Raw genomic sequence first — 25139 nt, 5'->3', positions numbered from 1 at the left:
GACTGAGGGCCTCAGTAAACCTTGTTCGTCTGTCTGAGTACCACACAGGAAAGACCAGGCAGAGAGCGGGCCTGGGCTCACACATCAGATCTATTTCCAGCCTGGGCAACAGATGGACTCTCTGAACCTCAGTTTACTCAGCTGTAAAATGGGCCATGATGCAAGAGCTCACCCACATCATAGGAAAAATGAAGAGACAGTCATAGGAAAGCTTGCTGACCCAGCGCCCGGTCCACAGGAAGTATTAATAAACGTTGGCTATCATCATCCCTGTTGTGTTGCTAGTTGAAATCCCCAACCCAAAGGGCATGCTCTGACGGCCGTTACAATGTGATTCAGCGGAGTCGCTTACTGGTGGCCTCTCCTTGGCAGTGTTCTTTCCACGGTGCTCATCTGTCAACTATACAACTCCCTGAGATCTGGCTGTTTACAGCTGGGTGAGCTGAATCACCAGCTTCCTGCACAACTTGTCCTCAGCTGGCTTTCTTGATTTCCTTCTTCAGGCAGATATTCAAAACAAGGGGTCCAAAAGTGTAGGCTGCTTTCTGCACTGGTGCCCAGCGAAGTTCACACTTCCTGTGTTCACACGGGGTAACTCAGGGGCAGTGCAAGAGCGTGCGGGAGAAACGACCTCCCGTTCTAGAATCTACTTCACACGTGACCATCTGGAGCAACTACGAGTCAACGTCACGTGGTTCTGCCCCCTGCCCCGCCCCCCCTTCCCCTCCACACCCCTGGAAGTCACAGCTTCAGGCAGGAGACAGTCAGGAGGCCCAGAAAACAGCTTGACAGTTTCTCCTGTTTGATGGACCGCTCCCTCTACACTCTAGTTCCATTCGTTTTCCTAAAGTGCCAAGGGGATTACTGACAAGCTAGCAGCCTCTCTCTCAGCGGGTCAGAGTCCCAGCACTGACATACTTACTTCCCGAGAGTGGCTCTCCATGCCCTTCCAGTGCGTCCCCATCCGGTCCATCCAGAGTCTCGCTCACCCCGCATGGAGGGGATTCTGTGCCAACCCCGGCTCCCGAGGGCGAGCCGGGCTGCTGGGCGGTGGGCGCCTCCCCTCTCGGGCCCTGGCCGGGCTCTGGGCTTCTGTCCATCCCCACCGGAGCGTCGGCAGCCCCCAGGTTCTCTGTAGCCACACCCCTGCCAGGCTCCTCTGTCGCATCCCGCGCATCCGCTGGGGGGCTGCCACCTGCCGAGTGCCCAGGGCAGTGGTACTGAGGTATGACCCCGACGAATTTCAGGCCCCGACTCGCAGCCTCCTGGATCTGTGAGGCAAACAGAACACAGGGAAACACGTGAATGGGATGTTCTAGCAAAGGGGCAACGAAATACCTCAGGGAGGCCTTGGAGGACATTTCTGTTGAACATGAAGTCTCTCGAGCTGGCAAAGGTTCCGTGTGTTCAAGGCAGCGTCCACACCCCAACCCTGGCCCAACTGGAGACAGAGAGTGTGGGGCTTTTTTTTTTTTAAACTATGGAAAAATAATGCATTTGGCTATGAAGGGCTGCGACGGCCTCTCTTTGAAACACTGTGTTAGTCCCGATTGACAATTGTTTTCTAAGAAGCTGGAAGAAGGTTCTAAAAGGATGAGCTGGAACAAAGAGTGCCTGAAAGAGGAAGTTCATTTTGGTAAGAGTTTATTTTCTTGTTATTTTTTTTTTTCTGATGAATCACCTACTTCCTGCTCATCAGGCTACTATATAACTCAATACGTCTATATAACCATATACTAACTACCAGATGACATTTTATGACCCAAAGAGCTTCCTCTCTGAAACAATTGTTTTGGCAGAGAAGGACAGAGGTGGGGAGAATCACCACCGCGCAATAACTGACGCACGCAGCCCCGCAAGAGGGGACATCTGAGGATATCAGTCCACACCCAGCCCACGGGCATCACTTTGGGCCGACCCATGACTCTGCACCCACCATCCAGTCCAGGTAACAGGTGGCACCTTCTCACCTCCTAAGCCTCAAGATGGGGGACGGATGGCCACACTGAGCTCTGTACCCCGTGAACGCTCCCCTCCCTAAAATATACCCCAGGCAATTGAGTGTAATAGTCATAAGGGAAAAACAAACTGAAAGTAATAGCTGAATAAAATCAAGAAGAGCTGGCCAAAACTAGAAGATGGGCTTTACGGGACTTTCTGGGCAAGAAGGCTGAAGTCACTTTACAAATAAATCAGGAGGTGGAGACCTCAGAGCTCTGTGAGTCTTAGTCACCAACCCCCAAGTGGATGACCTCAGAAAATCTCGAGGCTTCTGCAGTGATCATCTCCTGTCATTTGAGAATTAGTAAGAAATACCAGCACGGAGCTACTCTCTAAAGGAGAAGCAAGCCTTGGCAGCCCTCCCCGGATGACCCACCCTAACATAAAACAGGAGGTCATTTTAGTTCAACACTGGCCATTCTAGAAAATGGCCTGGAGCAGCTCCACGAATGTACAGCCCAGTCTTTCTGTAAGGTCTAGCCTGTGCTAGATGTAATGATAACAACAGTATTAATTGTCATCTATCACAGACCTACTATGTGTCAAGCCCTACGCTATGCGCTTCATATAAATTGTTTTGCTTAACCCTTGAATGACCCTGCATGGTATCACGATCCTCATTTCAGATGAGGACACTGAGGCCCAGAGACATTAAAGTCATAAAGCAAGCTGTGGGTAGCCAGGTTCAAAGCCAGGTCTGGCTTGGGCCCAAGTTCATTCTCTTAAGTACAAGGTCAAGTGGATACATGTCAAAGCATCCAGTTCTCGGATATGTATGTGCCCACACAAATGCCCATGGTTGGCTCAATTCATGCTTCAAAACTTAAAAAAAAAACTTAAAGTCATCCTTTCCATCCTGAAAATTCATTTTTTACCCATTAATCTGTGATATCTATCTACTCTTAGAAATTGTTTTGGAAAGCTTCTAAAACAACACACAGGTCACAAAAGTTTTAAAAGAAAAGACTGAGGAGATAATTATACCAAAGAGCCTTAGGCTGAGGGAAGGTAATATGTACAAAGCATAGCTCTGAGCTTCCTGGCAGCACAAGCGAAAAGAGAAATGCAAGGGATTTCACAGTCCCAAACGAAATAAGGAAAGACTCCTGGTCAAGAAGAGAGAAGCGTAATGAGCTAGTAATTTGTCTGACATATAGGAGGTGATCAATAAGTATCTGTTGAATGAATGAATGCATTACATAATGAGTGGAAATGTGTCTCCTCTCCCAGAAGAGCTCCTAGAAGGTAGGGATGGAGACCAATTGATTTTTCAGCCCTAGACTCCAACAAACATTTATTAAGTCCCTATACTGGCTCAAACCGACATCACACTTAGGTTCTGGGGGATACAAAATAGGAGTCCTGACTCTCAAAAGATTCAGCCATTTATTGTAAACAGATTTTAAGAATATTATACTAACATGGCACGACAATGCTTATATTATAATGTTATATAAAAAAATCAAGATTCTACACTTTTTAGACACAGTATGACAGCTGTATAATATTTGTGTGTAATTTTTCAAAATTTATCTAATAAGCATGCATATTACCTTTATAATTGAAAAAAGTAAATATTCCAGAAACTTCTCATAGAGGGTGCTAAGCGCAATAATGAATATAAAGGTATAGAAAGGTATAGATTACTTCTGCCTGAAGGGGACACTGAGACGTTTCTCACAGGTCAGGGCTGTAATAAACGAAATGGAGTAAGACTGCAATACAACTAGAAGACGTGAGGGGTGTGGCAGAGCTGGAATGTGCATGCCTCACCGACAACATTCAAATTCAATTTTTTCCCCAAAATATCGTGCTAAACAAATCCTATTAGGGGACCCAATCTGCGGGAGGCTTTGAAGGATGAATAGGAGTTCACCAGATGGGTGAATAAAAGGGACAGGGCAGTGCAGGTAAAGAGATGGACGGATCATCACGGGCAAAGGCTTGATGGTGTGCAACAGCCTGAGTATTGAAGAAATTTCTAGAAACATTTCTGGAACATGACATGAGAAGCCAGGAGTGCGCAGAAATGAGGCTGGACTGGAAATCACAAGGGCCACACCATCGATGTCACAGAATACCAAGCCAACAAAGGCTCTGACTTCGCCCCACAGCAACAGGTCCCTAACTTTCTCACCATAGTAACTCTTTTTTTTTTTTTTTTGCGGTACGCGGGCCTCTCACCGTTGTGGCCTCTCCCGCTGCGGGGCACAGGCTCCGGACGCGCAGGCCCAGCGGCCATGGCTCACGGGCCCAGCCGCTCCGCGGCATGTGGGATCTTCCCGGACCGGGACACGAACCCGTGTCCCCTGCATCGGCAGGCGGACTCTCAACCACTGCGCCACCAGGGAAGCCCCATAGTAACTCTTGAGACAGAGGAGGTGAGGGTCGAGGGTCTGAGGGCAAAGCACAAGATTTCTTTGAATGCTCATCTTTTATCTTAAACATTAATGAAAATGTGGTATCCTGCACCTAGTACTGCACAGTATCAAAACTTAAAAAGATGCTCAAGTTAAATGGTAAAGATGCTCCCCCCTCCCCATTTCAAACCTTCCAGGGAAAGTGTGTCTCAAGAATATGAAACACCTTCATGCACAAATCTTTGTCTGCAGCTCTATTTACTTCCTTGGGGTGGATTCCTGGAAGTGGAATTAATGGGTCAAGGGATATCAGCTTTTCCAAAGCTTGGTACAGGCTGCCAAATTGTTTACGAGAAAGGGTGAGTAGTCTTTTTTAACTAGACGACCCGCATTTAGATTTTATAAAGATCAGTATTTGGCTAGACCCTCGGGGCCCTGACGCCTTTGGTTTTCTACCTTATCCTAGAACGGGGACTTTCTTTTCTTTTTCGTAATGTCACTTGACTGTGTTTGTCAAACTGAATCCTGTTTGTTTCTCGTTCACTCGTGTATTCATTTATTCATTCCTAACCTTCATTAAGCAAGTCTCACACACATCAGAAAGGTGGGCACTAGATGGTGTTCATCAGGGTTCATCCCTGGCCACCAGCTCTCCTCACCCCAAACTCCCCATGGGAACCTCCTCTACTCACCTGGACTTAGCCACTAGTCATATGTTAATAATTCCCAAATTTGGACTTTCCAGTCCTGACTTTCCTCTGGAGCTCAGACCTACATGACCAATGATCACAGCTGATGGGTCTACTGTGGACCTTGTCCCTCACACTGGAGTAAAGGCATCTTCTTCAGTTCTTCCCTTTCTGTAACCCTGTGTAACTGCTCACCACATCCTGCCAGATTTATCCCACGATGTCTCTGGAATCCCTCCCCCGTTCTCCAGACATCTCAGATCCCTTTACTTTCAGGGGCTCATCAGCGGCTGGACACCACCATGACTTCAAGCTACACCAGGTCTTCAAGATGGTGGAATCGAATCCATACAGAAGATCAAATCCTGAATATCCAAGCCACTTTGGGTAAGGAATTCCCCACAGACTGTCACACGCATGCCCAAAGAGTTTCTCTAACATCTGTGATTAGATCATGGCAAAGCCCAGATCTGACTCTGAGTGTCTTAATGCAAACTGGTGCGCCTTCCACATTACACAATCCAACCTGTGCCAAGATGCCCAGTCGGATACGAGTTTAAACTGAAATACACCCTCATCCACCTTTTCTCATGTTTGCTGCATTTAAAAACCATCCCACCCCCAACACTTAAAGGAGTAACAATTGCTGGTTTAGGCATCAAAAATTAACGTTTTCAACTGACCCAAGACTTCATTCAACTGATCTATGATGAGTAAGAACAAATTCAATGGTAACTATATTTTCCCAACCTAAAACCAGAGATCATGATGTGAAAAAGATTTATTTTTTCTTTTTGAAAACTTTATTTCTATAAAGGCTCAATGCATTGGCAAATGATGTCATCTTTGGTTATATATTTCAAGAATCATTTTGATTAAAGATAACAGCATGACATTGGGATAGTTCCTGATACTCTAGGATGTCCTGTCTGTTACCCTACTCTCAAAATGAATACCATGCTGCTGCGTCTGAGTGCAAATATATACTTTGTCTGGTCTTATACACATATTTGTTTAGAGTACATTTATCAACTAGGGTAAAACCAGTTAGGGAGAAATGGGACATGGGTTGAGTTTGGGAAAAATGAAAGACATAAGTAACACAGGAAAAGGAGCAGAAAAGACTTCTGCTGATGGGTCAGTAGGAACTGGACTACCCACAGGCCATATGAGATGGCACAGGTGAAGGGTTAGAGGGAGTCCAGGACAATCTGGTCTGAATCTAATGAAGAAGGTGTCATGGTTCATTTTATGTGTCAACCTGGATAAACTACGGTGACCAGTTGTCAACACTGGCCTAGAAATTGCAGTAAAGGTATTTTTAGATGTGATTAACATCTACAGTCCATTGACTTTAAGTAAAGCAAATCACCCTCTATAATGTGGGTAGGCCTCACCCAATCAGTTGAAGGCCTTAAGAGCAAAGAGTGAGATCTTCCAAAGAAGAAGGAATTCTGCCTCCAGACAATCTGCCTGAGTTTTCAACCTTCAGACTCAAGGCTGCAACATCACTCTCACCCGAACCTCTAGCCTGCCAAATGGCCCTGCAGATTTGGGACTGGCCAGCTCTCACAATCACATGAGCCAATTCCTTAAAATAAATCAATCTCAATTCCAGTCTCATGATATAGACAGACAGATAGACAGATAGATAGCCCTATGAGTTGTTTCTCTGGAGAAATGTCATAGAGGAGAAAAGCAGGTGAAGGGAGTGAGGGGAAGAAGACCACACAGGGCAGGCTGCTAGAGGTCTCCAAACTCCAAGCGGAGTGGGTGTGAAAGGAAGGCATGGCTAAGAGCTCCCAAAAGTCAGGGAGAGAAATGTGCTCCAAACAGGAACAAAGAAGGACTCAATCTGGTGTTGATTAAAGGTCCCATGGAGAGGCGGAAGTGTACGAGAAGGTGGAGAGCAGTCACCACTGCCCAGGTGAAAGAAATCTCCCCACCATATTTTGAGGTGAAAGAATTAAATCTGTAACTGTTAGATTTAATTTCTATAAGTTATAAGCAGTTTCTAACTTTAGGATGAACTTACTGGAATCCCTATAAATAATGAGCTAATTAGTGCTAGGAATCAGAAACTTACTGACCTCTTAAAAATATGGAGCTATACTATCCAACATGGTAGCCACTAGCCAACTATGACTATTTAAACTTAAATTAATTCAAATAAAATTAAAAATTCAATTCCTCAGTCACACCAGCCACATTTCAAGTATTCGATAGCCTCTGTGGCTGGCGACTACAGTATTGGATGCAAATATAGAACATTTGGTGCAAATATAGAACATTTCCATCGTCACAGAAAGTTCTACTGGATAGACAGTGCTGTTGTGGGGCATAATAAACCATATGAAATACTGAGCAATGGAAACAGAGCTTTCAGTAATGACTGCAGATGCATATAATATAGGGTCAAGACCAAGACACACACACAAACATCCCAAATGGACCCTAGACCAGACCAATGCCCACTGTGACCCTCCTCATAACTCATGGGCCACCATTTCATGACAGCTGACATTTTAAAGCCTTTGGGGATCCATGACATACATAGGGAACCTACAAACAGAGGCATGGACCGTATGTCAAGAACAGGTGCAAAAATGCTGTTCTGGGTTGCACGGTTACACATGAGTCTTTACGGTGAATATTTTACCACACACACACAACCCTTCTCATCTTCTGTCGCCTAAACTCTTGTACCAGCTTTCTGAAAATGGAGGTTCAAAAATAACATGGGTTTTAGCTCAAGTCTGAAGCTGCCTTTAGTTCTGACGTGTTAACAGTTTGCCTCAGGAATTGAAACTTTGACCAAGTGCTGCTGTGTGTTAGCTCCGTTATGAGGCCACAAGGAAAGATCATGTAGACCTCTGGTGTTGTGGTTTTCTCTTTCAGTGACTGAGAGGTCTCAGAATGAGCCCTAGACAAGAAGTCTGAGACCTAAAGCTTTGGACTCAACCCTGACATTCACTAGCTATGTTACTGGTCAACTCAGTTGATTTATCTGAGCTTCAGTTTCCTAATCTATAAAATGGGGATAATAATACCTATTTATTCATTCACTAACTACTTACTCAATATTTACTATGTGCTGGGCACTAGGTGCTGGGGAGGCAAATAGGCACTATCCCTGACGCCTTGAGTTTAATATGTGTTGATCTAACTCAAGGGGCAACTCAGAGACTCTGAAGAGTCCATGTGATCTCTCCTTCTCAACCTGCCTATGCTCAGTTTGAGGGACCACCGTCTGCCCCCTTAAGTCCCTGGCAAGGCTGAGGTTGAAGGAAGAGGTACTATTTTATTCTCCTCTGCTATTAGGAGTGATTTGGTGGGAAGCTTGGGAAATGATGGAAGAACTTGGAAAACTGTAAACTCCCTTAAAAGCAAAAGGAAGAGATGGGGTCCAACACTGGGGTAGGAGCAGAGAACAAATCCATCCTTTGGTGGTTCAGGGAAGGTAGTCCTGACAAAAGGAGTTTTACTGGCCTTCCTTACCTGTGTTAACTGATTCGGTTCTTTCACTCAGATTGTGCCTATAATTTCACTGTTCACTGAAAATGTAGTTCATGGGAAATCAATAGAACTAAGAGGGGGTGTGCTGTTAAGCTCCCTCAAAGATCTTCAACTAATTTCTAAAGCCCCGTGAAAACCAACCCACCAGAAGATCCCAACCTAATGTCAAAAGTCTAAATCAGAGATGCAAAAGAGAGGTGAACAAGGAGAGACCTATCTGTGGGGAGCAATCCAATTGTGTCTCAAAGAGCAAGTGCCAGCACGGTAGGGCCAGAGCAGGATCTTAGGAAGACCTGGGACCAGCATCTCCAGGATGCTGTCAGGAAACTTGCTCCAGGTTTTGTCCCTAATTTCTTTATTTGTTAGCATCATTCTTCTTTCTCTTCCAGGACCAATTTTCTCCATGTGGCAGAAACTATGGCCATTGCCAACTTCTAAGTTTTTCTGCTCATAGCTTAGCCACTGGAGATAGAATGTCAAAAACTTCCTGGCTACACACAAGTAAAAGATCTCAGGGAAGGGCTCTGATTGGCTCAGCTTAGGTCAGGTGTCCACTTCTGGGCCAATCAGCTCTGGCCATTGTTAGGGTCGCTCCTATGGAATTCACATAGCTGGACTGTGGGAACAAAGAAGCTTTCAGAAGAAAAGGAATTTCAGGGCAGAAGAAATACATATTTAATATCTGTCATGTAGACACATCATCTGATGGGAAATAAAATTTGAAATTTGTTCCGTACCCACGTGTACTAACGTGAAGAAGAGAATATAAGGTAACCGATACTTAAGCTGAGCAAAACTGAGCAAGTAAGGCCATACCGATCACAACAGTGTTGATATGTTTTGGTCAAAGTGGAACCTGTGTCAGTGCTCCAGGTTATTTTGTCTGCAGAGATGCAGCATTCTCCTCCTTTTCTCGGGCTATCTTTATCTCCATCAGGTCTGCTCAAGATTTCTTTTCTCAGCTTTACTGAGGTAAAATTGAAGATTATTTCTTAGGAATATTTTCTGGAGTCAGTGTCCAACCCCCAAGCTTTCCCCTACACAGAGCAGAGGCACCCAGATCAGGAGGACACAACAGAGAGTCATGAGCTGGGGCAGACAGGGGTCACCTCTGGCAGATTTGCACGATCCCTGCAAATCCCTAATCTCCCTCAATGTCTGCCCATCAGCAGAACTTTGCATGGACGTGCTCAGAAGAGGATCTTGGAGCAAAAGCAAAGACCGTGGCATCATCCAGGCAGGAAAACTGAGGGACCTTCAAGTCACAGGACCTCAGAAGGATCTGCATCTCCCACCAAGGCTACAAGATGCCCCCAGGCTTCCGCTAAGGCCAGTGCACACCCACAAAGAAAATGGAGAAATCAACCTCAAAAGCTTATGTCAGCAAAGCATTTAAAGAGACTTTCATCAGAGTCGCATGGGAAAGTCGAAGGATGTGCAACAGACTTCACGGTGTGTCAGTCTTGTGGCTGCTGAAATCCATGGTTGGTAAAATAACCTGACCCACAGGTAGAATATGTGCATACGGAATGGTTTGGGGGAAAGAATCCAAGAAGGAACAAGGCTAGCAAAGGCAAAGAGGTAAGAAAGCGGCCTAAGTTACGCAGAGGACAAACGTCCTGCGCCAAAAATCCATAATCACAGTAGCTTCCATCTACCGAGAGCTCACCATGTGCCAAAAGCTCTTCTAAGGGCTTTGCGTGGATTAACTCATCTCATCCTTTTGTAACAATAACAGTCGATTTTCTTTCTTATCCCCATGTTACAGATCAGAAAACTGAGACACAGAGAGGTTGCACAGCTTGCCCAAGGGCACACAGCTAGCAAACGGCAGGTAGGATTCAAACCTAGTCAGCCTGGCTTCAGAGTCCATATTCCCACCTGTTACACAGCGTGTATTTACTATAGCATGTTCTACACTCTAAGCTATACTGTGAAATACCAGGGCTTGATCTTGGAGAGTGCTGAATCTTTAGAGTCTGGACTTCTTTTCTGGAGGCAATGAGATGCCATCACGGTTTCTGGCAGCCGTGACATAATCAGCCCTTTTCCAAGCAAAATTAATCTTTCCACAGGATGTGGTATGAATGGGGGAGGAGGGTAAAAGGAGGGAGGCAAAGAGAGTGGCTGGGGGCCCGGGAGTCACCGCAGGGCTCGTGGGAGAGGCCAGAAGAGCTTACACCTGCCATGGGGAAGGATGGGCGAGGTAGACGGGAGACCCAGAGTAGACATGGCAGTCCAGGACTAAAAGGTGATACACCACGAGATTCCGGTGTGTTGAAACATTGGTAAACTGTCGTGCAAACTTTAAACAGTTTGACACTTTTGAAAGCAAAAGGTGAAGCTATCAATAATTAGTCTGTGACGACAGGCATGAGCTAGAACTGTCCAAGCTAACCCAGACACAGGGTCACTTCGTTACACGCGACCAGCAGTGAGGACCGAGAAAGCTGCTTTTAAAAAGTACCAAACACACGGGTGACAGCTCTCCTCACCCCTCGCTGTCCAGCATGGGACCCGCTCCCTCCGCCAGCCATCCCTCCTGCCCTTACATCCTTGGCTTTCTGTGGCTAGCCCCTCCCACAAAGGTCAAGTCCCTCCAGTCCACTCACGGTCACAAAAAGAACAGCTCAGGGTTTTCCATCTAGACCGGCAGTGGACTTGGCTGTCCTGCAGTCCTTCCGCCCCCTCTGCCAGCTCTCCTGTCCTGTCTTTCCCCGTGAGACCTACCCCACGCCTCCTTCACTTCCTCCTCCTTCACTATTTTACACTCCAAGTCCGTTCCCATCTGAGGCCTCAGCATCTGCAGCTTCCTCTATTTGGGATGCTGTTTCCCTCCCCTCCCCACGACTCGTTTCTCCTTGTCACCAGGGTGCCCTCTTCCCATATGGCCTTCACTGACATCCCAACCTAAAAAATGGTCACCCGGTCACTCTTCAGCACATCTCTTTGTTTAACTTTCATCGTATCACTTATTTCCACATTTCTAAACTATTGTCTGTCTTTCCCAGTTGAATGAGAGCTCCGTGAGGGCAGGAATGTTGTCTGTGTTGTCCTGCGCTTTGTCCCCAGCATCTGAAACAGTTCCTGGTCCCTGGTAAGTACTCAGTAAATGTTTATGCAAGGAGTGAATAGTCAGGAGATCAAATTTGCAGAATCTGAGGTTACTTCTGAAAGGAAACTTCTATGAGTCTACAGTTTCAGGAAATATCCATCTGGGGCCAATAACGTTTTACAAATACACTCATTTGAGATTGTGGAATGTGCACATTGTTCGCTACTTGTATCATTTTTAACAGTGAAGAAAACTGAGGCTGCAGGTACCTGGCAGTCCTTGGGTTTCCAGTTCATCTCGTAACAAACCAGGTCAATCTTCCCCTCAGGAGAAGGAAAATATGCAGAGGCAAACAATTTGTTAATATCAGTACTTGTCATCACAGTAAAAAAATGCCTCATAACTGGGCATTCCACTGGGGCTTCTTTCAAAAGGCACTGCCTAAGACAGTGCATTTCCAGAAAAGAAAAGAAAAGGGGGGGGAGGGGAGGGGAGGGGGAGGGGGAGGGGAGGGGGAGGGGAGGGGGAGGGGAGGGGAGGGGGAGCGGAGGGGAGGGGAGGGGAGGGGGAGGGGGAGGGGAGGGGAGGGGAGGGGAGGGGGAGGGGAGGGGAGGGGAGGGAAGGAAAAGAAAAGGGAAGAAAAGAAAAGGGAAGGAAAGGAGAGGGGAGGGCAGGGGATAGCAGGGGAGGGGAGGGGAGGGAAGGGAAGGGAACGGAAGGGAACGGAAGGGAACGGAAGGGAACGGAAGGGAAGGAAAAGAAAAAAGAGAAGAAAAGAAAACAAAAAAAGAACCAGCTAGAATCTAGAATCCTGGAACTGCTGATGCTGACAGCCCCAATTTTATCCTTTGGTAATAGCAGTGACCCTGGAATTATAAGCTTGGGGGCAAAGAACCTCAAGGGCTTATTAAGATTCCTGGTAATGTTCTGGAAAATGTGTTTGAGAGTCTTCATGGAACTCAAATCTCAGCACCACAGTTAAGTGACTGAGGCAAAAGAACCTGAGTTTAGAGAAGTTTAATCAGGAGCAGATGTTTCCCTTCACACCACATTGCTGCGTTAACATCCAGAATCCATGACTTTTTTTTTTTCCCCACCACTGCCTGACTTACACAGGCCTCCAGAACATTAATGAAAGGCACTTTAACAAAATGTTGAGCTGGCGCTGTTGGACCAATGCTGTCCTAGTTTTAACCCTTAGTTAAAAAAAAAAAAAACACCCCTTTTCTGTCCCCATGACTCCAGACCAGCAAAAATATAACACAGTCCTAATGGCATTTGAAACCCTCACAGTAAACAGAGCAGTGAAACTAAGTACTTGGGGATGGTTTCCATTACAGTGTGCTAAAGAAATGAATGTTTTATTGTTCTTTTTGTAAATACCCTGGAGAACCCTGGGATGGTTTTTCTAGAAGATGAAAATGATCTGAGAGTTTCAGATCTCGGGAAGATATGTGATCTCTTTGCGTAACAAATAGGGTGGTTGTTTTTGGGGGGAGAGGACTTTCCATTTACAACTGTTGAGAATTACACTTAAAGATGATTTCCAATACCCAATAACCCTTATATTCAATACTCAACTCCTTATTTCCACTTCTTGCCTTCATTTTTATTTTTTCTGTATTCCATATGAGCCCCAAATGGTCTCAAAGTTCTCCCCTAGTAAATGACCATAGCATGTCTGAATTCATGTCTGTGGCAGGTTGTATTTTCCAAAGATATCCTTCATCCCACATGACAGGCTGGAACCTTGTCACTCCCCCGACAAGAGGTGGAATCTATATGTGTCTCCTTGGACCACTATGGCCCTTGACCAATGAGTAAAGTGAAGAGGAGACTATGCAACTTTTGAGGCCTGGTCATAAAATTTCCACGAACTTCCACCTTGTCTTGGGCGAAGAACCCAGCCATATGTTTTGAGGAAGCCCAAGCAGTCTGTGGAGAGGCCTGTAGCCAGCACTACCGCTGCGGAGCACAGGGCTCCGGACACGCAGGCTCAGCGGCCATGGCTCACGGGCCCAGCCGCTCCGCGGCATGTGGGATCCTCCCGGACCGGGGCACGAACCCGTGTCCCCAGCATCGGCAGGCGGACTCTCAACCACTGAGCCACCAGGGAAGCCCTGGGTGCACCATCTTGCAAGTGTATTCCCCAGCCACTGACCAGAGGATACCACGTTGAGCAAGGATTAGCTGCCTTGCCAAGTCCTGCCCAAGTTGCACATTTGTGAGCAAAATCAATGAATGGTGTCACTGTAAACCACTATGTTTTGGGGTGGTTTGTTACACAGCAATAGACATTCTCTTAAAATACAGTAAGCCTCACTAATTCATACCTATGGGAAGATACCAGACTGCAGTACTTTCTTAAAGTAAAATCCACAATCTTTATAAAGGATGCTGTGAGGAGCGCTCTCAAACATGTGGAAATGTAAACAAGGATAACACAAACACTTCCAGGGAGTGGGCCTCTAGGGACCTGCTTTCATAAAGAGGTAAGAGTAATTTGTAATTAGCCTCTCAGTTTGTGATGATGCATCTGAACTGGTGGCACAGGCGGGCTCCCGGAGGTGAGCACGGCCCCCGCAGCGTGCCTTACATTATTAACTGGCTGAGCAAAACCGTAGGCACACGGAGGCTCGGTTCTTGTTTATCACATGTTACAAACGCGCAGCACATGCATTAGTGATTATGTCTTACTATTTAGGAACGCCACAGGACGATGCCCACGTTCCCAGGCACCATCAGACTCAGAAAGAGTCACCGAGAAACCCTGTGCTTGAGGCTTCAGGAAAAAATCCATCTGCATTCTTAAGGTGTCATAAAGAGAATCTTCCCTTGCCCTCCGGGGAGTGTCTCAGAGGTCAGAGTGGCAAGAGCATCTCTCATTCAAAATGGGAAGTCTTTGAAATAAAGTTTCCACCCCAACTGAACGATGAAGAGTTCCATCAAAAGCTAAATTTATTTCTACCAAGAATATATTTAAACACTTTGTTTTAAAGTTTTTCCGTCTCTTCAGGTATACTGCGCTCAATAACGTCCTTATCACCCCACCAATAGCATCCCTATCACTGCCAACGATAACGTCCCTACTTAAAGGAAGGGTGGTATGTGTGTACAATGGAACATTATTCAACCACGAAAAAGAAGCCGATCCTGCCACTTGCAACAACATGGATGGACCTGGAAGGCATTGTGCTAAGTGAAATAAGTCAGACAAAGAAAGGTAAATACTGGATGATATCACTCATATGTAGAATCTAAAAACGTCAAACTCAAAGAAATGTAGAGTAGAATGGTGCTTACCAGGAGCTAGGGGGGCAGGGGAAATAGGGACATGTTGGTCAAAGGGTACGAACTTCCAGTTGTAAGATGAATACGTTCTGAGGATGCAATGGACACCATGATGACTGTAGTTAACAATACTGTATGTGTTGTATAATTGAAATTTGCTAAAGGAGTAGATGTTAATATTTTCAGCACACGTGGGAAATGGTAACTTTGGATTAACGTGGTAGTCATTTAACAATATCTCAAATCATCACGTTGTACACCTTAAACTTACGCAATGTTATTTGTCAGTTATATCTCAATAAAGCTGGAAAAAAGCAAGCTCTCTACTACCGCACCAATAACATCCCTGCTATCCCAAACAATAACATCCCTACTAGCCATCCTCCACAGCGACCTTTTCAGTACCTAGGAATGCTGCTATAAGGCTAACAGAATGGACACACAGACTGGGAAGTAATTAATTAGATGGGAAACCTTGGTTTAGCCTATTTTCTCTTATTGCTTAGGCTAGGTTTATAATAGTTATTAGAATATGTGGGCCATTGTTCCAAACATACTTCTACAGATTACAGCACCACTCACAAAATGGTCATCTATCTTATTTTTCAGTCCTTTAAACACTTAAGAAGTGTTAAGTGAATCATTTAGATTTTCCTTACAACAGATTTTTTTTTCCATTGGAGTGTTAAAAGGCAATATTTACTTTTAGCTTTAAAAAAAGAAAATAATAGCTCTTGTACCGAACTCCAATCACAATTAGTTAAGGGGGAAGACAAAAATCATTGTCAGTCAACAAACATTGATTTACTAGATGAAGAACACAGGGAATATTAAGATGTGCCCAGCAAGATTCACAAAATGAGGGCACGTGGCACTAAAATTCAGCACGCCACCATTAAAAACCAGAATTAATCAATAATTTTTTTTGATAATGAGGGAGAAATAATTTAAAAGTCAGGTTGACCACACAATCACAGAATATTCAAGATGACGGATGTGCAAAAACTCATTTGACACATAAGAGAACCAAAAATTTGCGAAAATGATGTGTCCCTCCTAAATGCCAGCCCATGATTCGTTAAGCAGTAGGTTTCCTTTAGTGGAATCAGGGGACAATTCTGGAACTGGGCTTTTAAAGTTCCAGATTTCTCCTGGAAGAGGCAAGTTGGTTTCAGGAATTGAGTACTTGGTAAGCAGCCCCTCCCTACCCCCTCCCCAAGCCATCCTCAGCACTGCTAACTGGTCCTAATGGGATCGGGCTCTTTGAACGGGAATTCTCCCAAAAGCAGAAGAGGGGAAAACCTTACATGGGTTGTAACCCTGTCACACCGGCTCTCAAAACCCTCCGAAAAGATTCCACATAATCTCCAGCAATAAAATTGAAACCTTCCAGTTTGGGGGAAAGAGCCACCCGCCAGGATAAACTCCATCTCTCAGACGAGACACTCCACCCTCCACGTGCCAAGAGGTCAGGCCCAATTCCCACACTCGCTATCTGTGCTAGATCCCAGACATAGCAGCAGGCAGGAGGTCTCACTGGGCAGGGATGCTCAGAACCTCCAAACAACCCAGATGGGAAAGTTCAACCGGGCTGTAAACCCGTCAGCTACCACATGTGTTCACTGACAGCACATAATTAGCGCTCACAACATGTTCCCCTCCCATAAAAGATATATATTTTTTGCATGCCATACATGCCACTTTGGAAACTTCCCTGGTGAGAACAGCAAATTCCATATTTGTAAACACGTCTGGTGGGAAGAATGAAGGGGAATCGGGTGACATTATAAACCCTCCCAAGTCACTTCCAGGGAGGGCTGACTCAGCAAGTTTCGACCACCCCCAAGCACAGACAAAAGCGACCGCAAGTGACAGGAAGGAGAAAACACGTGAGTGTCCGTCACCTTGGTGTTCCCTGCCTCACCTCCAAAAACCTCTGTCCCTATACAGTTCTGACACCTTGCAAGCCTCGGGAATCCACGGGGTCTCGCTCCGTCATTGCATAAATATTCATTGCGCATCTACTATATCAGCGGTCCCCAACCTTTCTGGCACCAGGGGCCGGTTTCGTGGCGGGGGCGGGGGGAGGGATGGCTCAGGCGGTAATGCGAGCAATGGGGAGCAATGGGGAGCGGCAGATGAGGCTTCGCTCACTCGCCCAGGCGCTCACCTCCTGCTGTGCGGCCCGGTTCCTAACCAGCTGCTGCCCCGGGGGTTGGGGACCCCTGTAATATATGACCCCCGCTCTTCCCGGCACGGAAAAAAAGACATGGGAAATAATAAACATAATAATTAAGTAAAAATAGTAAAGTATCTTCAGAGGCAAAAGAGGTACAGATACAAGAGAGATAGAGTGAAGGGAATCACTAGGGTGGGGAGGGCAGGGGCTAAGGTGCTCTTTAAACAGATACACACTGCTATATATAAAATAGATAACCAACAAGGACCTACTGAACAGCACAGGGAACTATACTCAATATTTTATAATAACCTATATGGGAAAAGAATCTGAAAAAGAATATACATATATCTACATATATATACAACTGAATTATATATATATTGTATATATTATATTCAGTTATATATATAACTGAATCACTTTGTTGTACACCTGAAACTAACACAATGTTGTAAATCAACTATACTTCAATAATAAATAAAATGATGGGCAGGGTGCTGAGAAAGCGAACTCGAGCGAAGATGTGAAGGAAGGGAGGGAGTAAGCACGCAAGTATCTCGGCGGAAGATGGTTCATAAAAGTGATGTCCCCTGCCACGAGTTAGACCGAATTCAATAACCACAACTTGGTGACCCGATTCACAGTGAACTGAAAGGGGAAATACACAGTGCATACAAAATCCCACGCTGCATCTCCAGGATGTAACCTGGATATCCCCTGGGTTTTACCCACCCCCCCCACCCCCAATATTATTTCTCAGGAAAGAGGGAGTTAGTTCACACATTTACAGACTTTTACAAAGTCTCTCACAAGGCAAGGACTCTCTGTCACTTTATTTTGAACAACAAATACCGACTGGGGAAAGCACACCAGTCAAAGTTTATTTGGGACGTTTACTGAAGTCATCTGATGCATTTGAGTTTTTAAAAGGAGGTAAATACATTCAGCAAAAGCTTAAAATAATTCCTATAGCGTGAAACAAAATTTGGGGGGAGCTGTAGTAAGCATGCTTCTTAAAGATAGCTTTTCAAAACAGTGCAAGGAATTCTATGCACGAATGCAAATGTGCTACTGGGACCTGGATGAATCTCACAGACAGAGTGTTGAGCAAAAGACGCCATTTACAAAGATTACACTTACATAAAGTTCAAAACCCGGCTAAGCTAACCTTTGGTGTTAGAAACTAGACAGAGGCTACCTTTGGGGAGGAGAAGGAGGCGGGGTAATGGGAGTGGCCATTGGTGGTTCCCTGAGCTGTTCTGTTTCTTGACCTGGGTGCTGGTACCCAGGTGAGTACATTTTGTGCAAACTCACTTACGATTTATGCACTCACCTGTATTTATGTTATTTTTAATAAAGAGATTTTAAAAGAGCTACGCAGAGTAAGTGGTTGCATTATGGTGATTTCTCATTCACGTATGAGCTGGATAAGAAAAAACTATCCTAATGTCAAATGAATGGGCACTTAGGACTTAGGATAGAGTTTCCAGTGATAGCATCATTCATGAATTTTAAGAGTGCCAAATTCCACACAATTTGGATGAAAGTAAACACGATGATCTTGAAACCTGTGTTAGAAACTCCCAGAAGTCCCTCTGGTGATGACAGAGACACTAAGGGCAAAGATGCATGAAAAGGGTTGGAACAAAATTGTTTCACGAAATGTAAACATGGGGCGGGGAAAGCACTATTTCCAAATTTATGTGTTTTTAGATAATTTAAAGTATGCATGAAGAACTAAATTAATAATTAATATTCTAAAGGAGATGTATTTCAAATATATTCCTCAAAGGTTATATAGTAAAGTTGACCCCAACGTATTTTTTGGATCTTTCCATGAGGAAAATTTTCTTTCAGTTGTCTAATAAATGCTTCTTCTTGTGGCTGACAAGACTCAAAATCACACATATTTTCTGTCAATTTAGAAAACACGGAGAACTGAAAATTGTTTAAATAAATGAATCCTACAGAACTATGCTGTCCCAGACAGTAGCCACCAGCCACACATGGCCATCAAGCATGGGCAATGTGGGTGGTGCAACTAAGGAGCTGAATTCTTAATTGTATTGAATTTTAATGAATTTAAACTAAATTTAAAAACCGAAGCTGCATAAACTATTTTTCTGTTAAACACAACTTTATTTTGTAGGCCACTTCACTTTACTGAAAATTTGGCATCCAAATGGAGACGTGATACAAGTATAAAATAGATACCGCATTTCCAAGATTTCGTTGGTAAAGAAATAAAATAAAATATCTCATTACACATTGAAAACATAATATTTTGGATCCATTAGGTTAAACGAAGTATATTACTAAAATTAATTTCACCTTTGCTTTTATTTTTTTAACAGGGCTACTAGCGAATTTGAAATGACACAGGGGCTCAAATTATATTTTTATTGGACAGCGCAACTAAGGAATAAAATGCCACTTTTTAAAAGATTTTATTGAAGAATAGTTGATTTACAATGTTGTGCTAATTTCTGCTGTATAGCAGAGTGATTCAGTTATATAGACATATACATTCTTTTTATGTTCTTTTCCATTATGGTTTATCACAGGACATTGAACATAGTTCCCTATGCTCTACAGTAGGACCTTGTTGTTTATCCATTCTATATATAATAGTTTGAAAACGCCACTTTTGATTAGGGACCAAAGGGAAGAGATAAAAGAATGAGAATCAAAGCTGGAAAAGCCAATATATTTGAAGATCTGATTAACAACTATGGTAGAAGAAGTCCAGGGCCAGGTTGGGGGAATGGGGAAAAGTAGAAAAGGGGAGTAAAAGTCCAAGAGACCAAGGTCAGATAAGCTGGAACTGACCCAGACAGCAGAGCAAACGCTATCGACGATTCCACAGCTGTCACCAGACCCAAGGACCTAGTTTTTGCTGACGATGTGTTAGGAGATTGCTATGTCTGTTATTAAAGGAGCAGAGGGATGACAGAGGTGCCAAGCACGTATCTTTCTGGGGTGACAAAAGAGAGGAGGGAGCTTTAATCGCCCTCCATTGGAGGTCTGGGTGAGGATTAGGAAACACAGTTACCCCAAGAGTCGGGACCGAAAGACTTGTTTTAGCGGAACCAAGAAAATACAGTCAAGTACTCCACTCATGTGGGCTTATGGCAATTCTGTGTGGTGGGGAGGCAATCAGTATTAGGGACCCACTGTAAAAAGGGAGAAGACGGCCCTGCCACCTGCTGACCACCTGTGATTGTCCATGGTTTGTAAGTGTTCCATGAGTTCCTCGTTGACTTGGTGCATTTTCCCCAGTATGCTCCACGATATAAACAGGTGTTTGGGGAGGAGAAGAGACAAGGGGAAAGTTCTTAAATGACCTTTGAGAAACGCTGAGCTAAGCTAAGTAAGCAGGCTTCTTACTGCAGACCTTGTCAGAGCCTTGACTCTTCTAAGGAGCATCATGACCGTCAAGAGGGCTTGCACCCTGCCTGTTTCCCAAACATTCTGGACTGCAGAACCTATTTTTATTTATTTATTTATGGCTGTGTTGGGTCTTCATTGCTAAATGCAGCCTTTCTCTAGTTGTGGCGAGTGGCAGCTACTCTTTGTTTCAGTGCACGGGCTTCTCATTGCAGTGGCTTCTCTTGTTTCAGAGCATGGGCTCTAGGCGCACAGGCTTCAGTAGTTGTGGCACGTAGGCTCAGTAGTTGTGGCTCGCGGGCTCTAGAGCGCAGGCTCAGTAGTTGTGGCACACAGGCTTAGTTGCTCCGTGGCATGTGGGACCTTCCCAGACCAGGGATTGAACCCGTGTCCTCTGCATTGGCAGGCGGATTCTTAATCAAGTCCCCAGAACCTCTTTTTCCAAGGAACATTGCAGGAAGAGCACACATCAAGAAGTGCTGGCTTAGCAGGAAATCACTCAGATCTTCAGCCCTTTTGGCTTCACCCTCAGCCCAAAAGGAACACAACTGTCTGTTGTAAGCACAGTTCAGAGGCAACGGGAGCCAGAACCTGCTTTATCCCACCTTGTCTGTCACAGACTCCCTCTGGGGCCTATTTCAGCAGCTATGGAAGCCAAGTACATCTCAGGTGCCCCCAGGCCACAGTGCTGTCCTGGAGAAGCAGACATCTGTCCCTCACCTACAGGAGCTCCCAGGCTGGCCTACAGCCCACCCAAACACCTGGCCTCAGGTGAAGTCACGTGAGCCCTGGCACCTCCAACCTCCCACCAACAAGTGGGGATGGAGGAGAGAGTAGCCTTCCCAAGGTGCCAGAAGCAACCCAGGAGGGTTGTCCTCCTGAGAGGACAGCCTGATGCCCAGGCCTAATTTCTCTCTAGAACATAGTGTTCTTGGGCACAGACCTGCCACCTCGCTCCGGTTTACTTTCTGTTTCCCCTCCAGTGTTTTGTCTTCTCCACCAGCCTCCAGAAGAGTTTCTGATTCCTTGGATTTGGGGCAATTTCTCTGCAGAGACCACAAAGGAAGGCAGGCTGACGGCCACAGGCTGACCACAGACTCAGCAACAGGCCACTCTGTTCTGTGCGCATCTAAATGCCACTTTTAAAAATCCCAAGTTGATTTTTTGATAACAAGTTCTGTTATTTTATTTTATGTGACATGTGATCCAAATGCTAAAAATTACATAAAATCACAATGCTTTACATGGTCAAGTTCTAATCCTCAAGTCAGATATTAAAATTCAGTTGCTTAATAAAAAATTACATTAAGGAGAACAATGAAGATAATTCAGCAAGCCCGTGGAAAGAAAGAAAGAACAGCTTAAATTTAAAAGTAAAACAAACAAACGAAACAACAGTCTCAGAACCATCCTGGGCATAACACAGGAACACACGTGAGTTCTACAGGGTATAGGGCAGTGGTTTTTTTGTTTGTTTGTTTGTTTGTTTTGCGGTACGTGGGCCTCTCACTGTTGTGGCCTCTCCTGGCTCCGCAGTCCTTAAATCCAACCACATCTCCACCATGATGCTGTTCTGACTGTAAGCTAAGCTACAACCTAACCATCTACAAAGAGACACTCCAACAGGATCCTAACCGCACCCACCCCTGCCCCCCATCCAGTCTCTACCCCGCAGCCGTTCTGATCTTTCCAAAATGTAAATCTGGTATCATTCTCTAGCTCCTCCTAAAAGCCGCCCCCCCAACGGCTTTCCACTGCATTTGGGAGAAAAACCCAAATCCTGCTGCTGGCCTGTGGGCCCTGCACACATGAGTCCTGACTCTCCAGCCTCACCCTCCAATCTCTGCGGTCAAGTCAAAACGGCCTCTGTGGGCTTCCCTGGTGGCACAGTGGTTGAGAGTTTGCCTGCTGATGCAGGGGACACGGGTTCGTGCCCCGGTCCGGGAAGATCCCACATGCCGCGGAGCGGCTGGGCCCGTGAGCCATGGCCGCTGAGCCTGCGCGTCCGGAGCCTGTGCTCTGCAACGGGAGAGGCCACAGCAGTGAGAGGCCCCTGTGCCGCAAAAAAAAAAAAAAAAAAAAACAGCCTCCGTCCCGTTCCTCTGACGAAACATGCCCCCCCCCACCTCCTGGCCTTTTTCCAAGTCCTTCCAGGTCCCACTACCTCCACTCTCTCTCACCTGTTTAACCCTCAGATCTCAGTGCAAACCCCACTTCTTAGTGCACCACCCTCTCCTCCCACTGCCTGCCTGGGTCAGGGCCCCTCACCATGTTCCACTCCGGAGCACATACCCTTTGTGATGAGACCTCCACCCTGTGACTACCTGCTCTCAGCTGGGCTGTAAGCCTCCTGTGACCAGGGACGGTACCTGGACTGGCTAAGCCCTCCCCAGACAACACCTCAAAGGTCTGGTCACAGAAACATGGGTGAACCTTGGCCACCAGTACTGGGTCTTAAGTTCACACACACGGCAAAAAACGAAGCATAAGAGTTTGTCTCGTTTTGGGCGGAGTGATCAAGACAAGCACACAACGCCCTCCCTCCCCTCAGGATCAAATTAACTTCAGCTAGCCTCTCAGGACAGAACAGGGAGCTCACAGGCCAGGGAAAAGAGCAGAAAAGGAACTTTATAAGCAAACAGGCCTCCAGGCAGCAGCTCCTGCATTGTTCCCTCCACTGTGAGCGTCTAAGCCTGTGAGGCCCTCCTGCCTCCTACCCCGGCCTCAAGGGAGAGGGTGTCCCATCCCACATGTGCAGATCACCCCACCCTGGACCTGCCTCTGCTTTTTTTTTTTTTTTTTTTTTTTTCCTGTACGCGGCCTCTCACTGTTGTGGTCTCTCCCGTTGCGAAGCACAGGCTCCAGACACGCAGGCTCAGCGGCCATGGCTCACGGGCCCAGCTGCTCCGCGGCATGTGGGATCTTCCCGGACCGGGGCACGAACCCGTGTCCCCTGCATCGGCAGGCGGACTCTCAACTATTGCACCACCAGGGAAGCCCCTGCCTCTGCTTTTTATCACCTCTAACTTCCGTTAACTTTTCCTTCTCTATCAGTACCTTTCAGCTTTTAAAGATGCTCAATTCTCCTATTCAAAACAAACTAACAAGAATTCCTTCGACCTGTACCCTGTCTTAGCCTCTATCTATACTTACGTATTCTCAAACCCAGAATGTGAGGGGTCTCTGCCTGCCCCATCACTTAAAAATTGCTCTTGTGAGATTTATCAGTGGCCTCCAGTGGTCAAACCCAGTGGGCGACCTCCCACCTGCAGTGGGTTCCAACTTGACCTCTTTCCTGCTGTTACGGTATTCCCTGGTCTCTTCCCGCAGATTCTGGAACATCACGCTCTTCCCTTTCTCCCCGTGCTTCTTTTAAAAGCCATTTCTTTTTCTCCTTCTCTGGATCCTCCTCAGAGCTCTCTCTCCCTCTGCAGGAATGAGTGAGCTCTCCCATCATGAGTTCATCCTGTCCACATCTCCGCCATCTTAGCCAGGGGCTACTCAAAATGTGGTCCTCGGCCCACTGCTGGTCCACCAACTTTCTGTTACCAGTTTGTGACAAGACAGGTACACAAAACAAGAGAAAGCATTTATATACTTTTCTAGCTCTTCGACGTTGCCACCATGTTTCACTGCATTTTACAAAAGCATCCCTCCTTAATGAACTGGAAAAGAACAAAACAAACAAAATCTGGTCCTTCACCACAGAGAATCTGAGAATAAGAGAATCTGGTCTAGATCTTGCAGTTCTCTGATGGATCTATCTGCTTACATTGAGAAACCAAGACTTCCCAATAAGAAAGTAAAAAACGTTATCCACTTCTCTAGAACAAAGTCAGCCCACGAGCCAGCCAAGCAACAGAAGACCTTAGGATCCTGGGTCTGTATTTTCCACGAGGCAGCAATGGTCTGAGGCCCTTGAGATGGGCATGTGCCCCCCAGACAACCCCCTGAATCACTTCCGCACCATCTCACCTGCCCCTCAACTACGTCCCCATTCCCCGCCTCCTCCCGAGCTCCAGTGTAACCATACCTGCCTTCTGGAATGTTTCCCAGAGGGTCCCACTGGCCCCTCGGTCCCAAACATGCCCGTCACCAGCCTCATCACCTCTTGCCCCCAAACGGCCCCTCGGGCTGTGTGTTTCTCCCCATCCTTGCAAATGACCCCGCCTGACACTTCAGTCCCCTGAGTGTCACGTTAGGCTCCCCTCCCTCCTCTGTGACACAAAGTCTTAATGATTCTTCCTCTGCATTTCTCTTTTAATTTGTTCAGTCACTCGACAAATATGTATTAAGTTCCGGAGACATAGCAGGGAACAGGACACCCTATCCCCCGGCAGTGCCTCAGCCCCTTCTCCGTCCAGCCCCAGCCCTGAGCCACTTCCCTCCACAACGAGGCTACCCTCACTGCTAGAACCACACTCCACTTTCCCTTAACCTCTCCCCCAGCCCTACCAGGGCAGCCTTTTAAAAAATGTCACGATTCCCTTGGTTTGAGAGTAGATGAGGGTGCAGTGAGGAAAGGGAAGCCTTTTTAACATAATTTCCCTTTCACTCTCAGTCGGCATCTCGCACTAATTAAAATTAGACCCTGCACAGCACTTGGAGAAATGAAGCCCCGAATACTCAACAATTAGCCGGAATAAACGATGAGTCAT

The 25139-nt window shown here is 45.9% G+C and overlaps 1 protein-coding gene across 3 annotated transcripts in view; it reads right to left on the bottom strand.

Moving 5' to 3' along the window:
• RFTN1 (raftlin, lipid raft linker 1) overlaps positions 1-25139 on the bottom strand; it is a 204693-nt gene that overhangs the window by 62676 nt on the left and 116878 nt on the right. For all 3 annotated transcript variants that reach the window (XM_079921258.1, XM_079921259.1, XM_079921257.1), the window contains one exon: positions 923-1271. In XM_079921258.1, coding sequence (XP_079777384.1) covers positions 923-1271 — 349 coding nt within the window. The remainder of the gene's footprint in view (positions 1-922; positions 1272-25139) is intronic.

This window comes from Stenella coeruleoalba (genome assembly GCF_951394435.1).
Source record: "Stenella coeruleoalba genome assembly, chromosome: 5".
In the NCBI taxonomy this organism is placed as follows: Eukaryota; Metazoa; Chordata; class Mammalia; order Artiodactyla; family Delphinidae; genus Stenella; species Stenella coeruleoalba.
This window is presented reverse-complemented; position numbering and strand designations above follow the sequence as displayed.